The sequence below is a fragment of the Mya arenaria genome, chromosome 7 (genome assembly GCF_026914265.1).
Source record: "Mya arenaria isolate MELC-2E11 chromosome 7, ASM2691426v1".
NCBI classification, from domain to species: Eukaryota; Metazoa; Mollusca; class Bivalvia; order Myida; family Myidae; genus Mya; species Mya arenaria.
Genome location: NC_069128.1, coordinates 48,727,420 through 48,732,092, shown reverse-complemented (window position 1 = coordinate 48,732,092; position 4,673 = coordinate 48,727,420). Strand labels below are relative to the sequence as shown.

The window sequence follows — 4,673 nt, the reverse complement described above, 5'->3', positions numbered from 1 at the left end:
GTTACATTAATGAAAATAAACCAGTCTATTTTTTTAATATTGTATTTAATAATACAATCAACCTTACTAAAATTTCATCAATAACCTTTCATTAATAAACGAATACAAAAGCCTTTACTTGTGAAATAATATGTGAATTAAAAAAAAAATAGCATACATGTTGTGGTTACATTACACTATTACTTCTTCATAGCCGAATTTGGGGAAGACTTTTCGTTTGGGTGCTTTTGTAGGCATGTTTTTCTTAGCTGTCACATTTCGATGAAATTGGAGTTGTTTCACTTTACTCTAATTAGACAATTCGAGATTTTCTGACTTTGTAAAAGTGCCGTAATTCATATTTATTTATGCTAGATAGTTGGTATGAGTGACCCCTTTGATGAATCTGAAGAAAAAAAATATATATTTTAGGTAAAATGTCACTAAATTTTGTAAAGGTCAAAATTCAGCTCATTCCCTCCAAATCACTGTGCTCACGATCATTCTTTAAAAGAGTGGTGCACTTTCTTGTTTAAAACAAAAGGAAAATACTCTTTTTGCTGTCATTACATCGTTCTTTTATCGCCCGAAATGTGAAGCTTCAAGTAGCAAAATATTTAATAGTCGTATAAATACTAGTTGACTAGCATACATACGTATTCGGATGAGGCTCGGTTTCGGATTATATTGTTTATATAACGATGAGTGATTTAATTGTTTTAATTGTAAGTCACATGTTTGCATCTTGATGTATTGTCTGCCTTGTGATTGTAAATAGGCAGCTTTGATAAAGGTGTGTAATATTGGCATTTAACATCGCAAAGTTTGGTTTGTATTATTTTTAATTATGTTTCTGCTTTTTCACTGGCTTGTAGGGCTGACAAGTCCAGCATCTCTTTTTGCAAGACACTTTCAGTGACCGGGTAGGGCTGACAAGTCTAGCGGCTAGTTCTAGCCCGCTGGACACTTTCAGTGACCGGTTGGGACTGACAAGTCTTGCAGTAGTTGTGGTTGGACACTTTCAGCGACTGGAGGGGGCTGACAAGTCTAGCGCCTAGTGCAGCTAGACACTTTCAGCGACTGGTGGGGGCTGACAAGTCTAGCGGCTGGTTTTAGCCTGCTGGACACCTTCAGCGACCGGTTTGGGCTGACAAGTCTAGCGGCTAGAGTGGCTAGACACTTTCAGCAGTTGATTTGGGCTGACAAGTCTAGCGGCTGGTTCTAGCCTGCTGGACATTTTCAGCGACCCGTTTGGGCTGACAAGTCTAGCGGCTAGTGCGGCTAGACACTTTCAGCGACTGGTGGGGGCTGACAAGTCTAGCGGCTAGTTCTAGTCTGCTGGACACTTTCAGCGACTGGTTTTGGCTGACAAGTCTAGCGACTTGTTCGGCGAGACACTTTCAGCGGCTAGTTCCATCCTTCCAGTATGGCAGATAGGGGCAATATCGGCAATATCCTAGATGAACATACCAACAAGCAACTTGTTGATAGGGATCGCTTCAACAGGGCAGGCCTTAATTACCTTGAAACTGTGTTTGGACCAGCACTGGTGCCAGCTACAATGAGACATAAGAGTTTGCCGGCTATGGACAAACTCCTTATTACTCTAAGGTACTTAGCAACAGGGGGAAAACAGCTAAACGATGCTGACATGCACAATGTCTCACAGCCAGCAGTATCAAAAATATTGACTGAAGTGACAAATTATCTGTCATCTGCTGATGTTTTGGGAAGGTTTGTGCGTTTCCCACTAACAGTCAGGGAGCTTGATGCACAGGTTCAACAGTTTTATGGACTGGCTCAATTTCCAAAGGTGGTGGGTGTCATAGATGGTACCCACATACGTATTCAGGCCCCTTCGGAGGATGAGCCGTCTTTTGTCAATAGGAAGGGTTTCCATTCTATTAACGTACAAGTTGTGTTTGATGGTTTTGACAGAATAACAAATGTGGGTGCCCGATGGCCAGGGTCTGTATATGACAGCAGAATTCTTCAGCAGAGTGGCCTTAGGAACCTATTTAATGATGGTCACGTACCTAATGGCCAATACCATCTTCTTGGGGACAGCGGATATGCTGGGCGAAGGTGGCTACTTACCCCATACCTCAATCCCCAGCCTGGTAGCCAAACAGCATACAACAGGTAAATGTAATTATTCTGCACGACATTGATATAGTAAACAAAGTGTACAATTATTGAAACATTTGTCAACATTGAAAGAAAATTGTAAAATTTAATCATGTAATTAGGTGATCTGTAACACTAGAAGCTTTCACGAGACATAACTAAACCTGATATTTCTTTGTCAATGAAACGAAAAACAACAATGCCCTCTTTATTATTTTCTTTCTAAACTCCTTTGAATACACTGGTGCATACATGCTCTCACGGTGCATTTGCTTTGATTTGGCAGTAGTAAGAAAATAATCTTATTTACACTCGTCAATGTATACGTAATGTTATTTTTTTTTCATTTCAGATCCAATAAAATTACCAGAGCCAAGGTGGAGAGAGGCATAGGCCAACTTAAAAGACGATTCGGTGTTCTCCATGGTGAAATTAGGGTGCAGCCAGAAAAAGCTTGCAGGTTTTAGTACCGTAATATGCAAAACAAAAATTGCATAAAAAATATACTTTTTAAGTTTCATGCACTTTTTCAAACAAAAACAAAACTGATGTATGGGCATGTGGCCATTGTCCGAAGAGTAGTTCCTAATGAAACAATGAACATGTTTGGCCCAGGAACTTGATAGACATGTTGATCATGGGTAGATGACCCTATTTATTTGGAGGTTTATATATCAAACGTTTTATGGTGATATTGGGCTGAAAATTTTAGCTATTGTGTTCTAGACAAAATACACAGGCCAAAACTTTAAAACCATTCAGGAAAGTTTTTAGTTAAAAAACGAGCAAGTATTTGTGTAAGCTTAATTAAAGGAGCATTATTTGTACAAACATAAGCATGACACAGAAAATTTACTGAATACATACTGTTTTATTCAACTCATTCATGCATTTGTTATGTCCAGCAAAGTTACAGCATAAAATGTCAAACAAACAACTCATGAGCTCACTGTTCCAGTTATATATATGTAAACATATGTTAAATTAGAAAATGAAAACAACCTTTCACCGGGTGCATTAACCCTCTTAATATAATTAAAGATTCAGTTAAAAATGATTCCTTTTTACATACAAACACCCAGTACTGACATGTATTTACTATTTAACACTCTGTTAATCAAATCCTAATACATTGAAATAACCAAAAAGCACTTAATACTGTGTTAAGACAATGTATGGAGGCTTTCTGTTGAATGTTGCTGAAAGAACCCTTTCAAATTTACAAAATAAAATTGACAATATTTGTAATTCAATCCATTTAAAAAACACATTTATGGTAGTATTATTATTTTTGGTCAGTGTGGTTTGTTGATTTCAATGTTTACTCACATACTGGATCAACAGACATTTTCTGAAACAATATCTGAATATACAGCTGATTTTTTTCATATTATGTTTTCAATACATTTACTGTTATTAGATTCAATGCATAATATGAAACAGCTATGTTTCAAATTATTATTATTATTTTTGCTTTTTTTGTTGCAATTTACTGCCTCCTTAAGGCTGTTTACCCTCGTGCAATTCCCCCCCACCCAAATCATATATTTTTATCATATATATAATTTGATTAATGCAGGCTACTTTGATAAATAAAAAAAACAATGAATTTCTTGAAAATGAACAAAATCTCTATAAGACTTACTATTTCACAGGATAATGTATTCATAAAAAGGTAAAAACATATATATTTGCCATTTCTTAAGCCAATGTAACCTGTTTATTATTCCCAAAGTGAACCTTTTTTTCCAAATTGCAAGGCACAGGCTGTAAAAATAATCTCCCAAAAAATCACTGAAAATCTATACTATTAAAGTGTATCAATTCATTAATTCTAAAACATTAAAGAAAGCAAGTTATTTGCAGTGTTAACATAATTATTCTGAAATTGAACAGTAGTATTCTTAAATTTCTGAATAAGAACATTCCATTGTTTCACTAAATTACAGAATTGTTCTGACCTGCGCGGTTTTGCACAATATCTGTAAAGCGCAGAACATACCAATGCCAGACGTCATTGATGACGGCGGCAATGCTAACAACATGGACAACAACATTGCTCCTCAACATGGTATGCAGTACAGAGATTACTTCGCCAACACCTACTTTTAAGCAGTACATGTAAGTGTTTTTTTTATATTTTTATTATATCCTCTATAATGATATATAGAGATTAACTGATGAATTGAAAAAGATATTTCAATAGGTGAAATAGCATTTTGATACCATTCTTTATTTTTTTTTTATTTTAGAAAGCACTTACTTAAAAGAAATGCATATACAAAATGAACGTGCAAAGTGCTGGTACACAATTTCTATGATGTCAATTCTGAAATGACATTACATTTGCCTAAATTTTGGCCGGTTGCCTGAAAAACTTCCAATAAATTTTAATTATTTTATCTCATATATTTATGCATATAATAAAAGAAGTGTTGATTTCAGTGTAAGATAGCAAAATATTTCACATTGTGAACCCAGAATCAAATATTTCACAGATGAGCTACACCACTTGTGAAATAGAGATTTTGGTGGTCACTCCGTGAAATATATAATGATCTTGTACC

General features: G+C 35.6%; 1 protein-coding gene across 1 annotated transcript; it reads left to right on the top strand.

The window, feature by feature from the left end:
* Positions 1–1,405: 1,405 nt before the first annotated feature.
* On the top strand, positions 1,406–4,218 carry LOC128241211 (putative nuclease HARBI1). The gene is made up of 4 exons (XM_052958165.1): positions 1,406–1,590; positions 1,783–2,121; positions 2,459–2,566; positions 4,056–4,218. The coding sequence occupies exons 1-4, from the start codon at positions 1,406–1,408 to the stop codon at positions 4,216–4,218; spliced, it is 795 nt and encodes a 264-aa protein (XP_052814125.1).
* The last annotated feature ends 455 nt before the right edge of the window (positions 4,219–4,673 follow it).

Bases quoted from the DNA above. Each gene is read 5' to 3' on its own strand.
- LOC128241211 (XM_052958165.1), top strand. From the start codon at position 1,406: ATGGCAGATAGGGGCAATATCGGCAATATCCTAGATGAACATACCAAC. The intron at 2,122-2,458 runs GTAAATGTAATT...TTTTCATTTCAG, and splicing joins AGCCAAACAGCATACAACAG to ATCCAATAAAATTACCAGAG. The intron at 2,567-4,055 runs GTTTTAGTACCG...ACTAAATTACAG, and splicing joins CAGCCAGAAAAAGCTTGCAG to AATTGTTCTGACCTGCGCGG.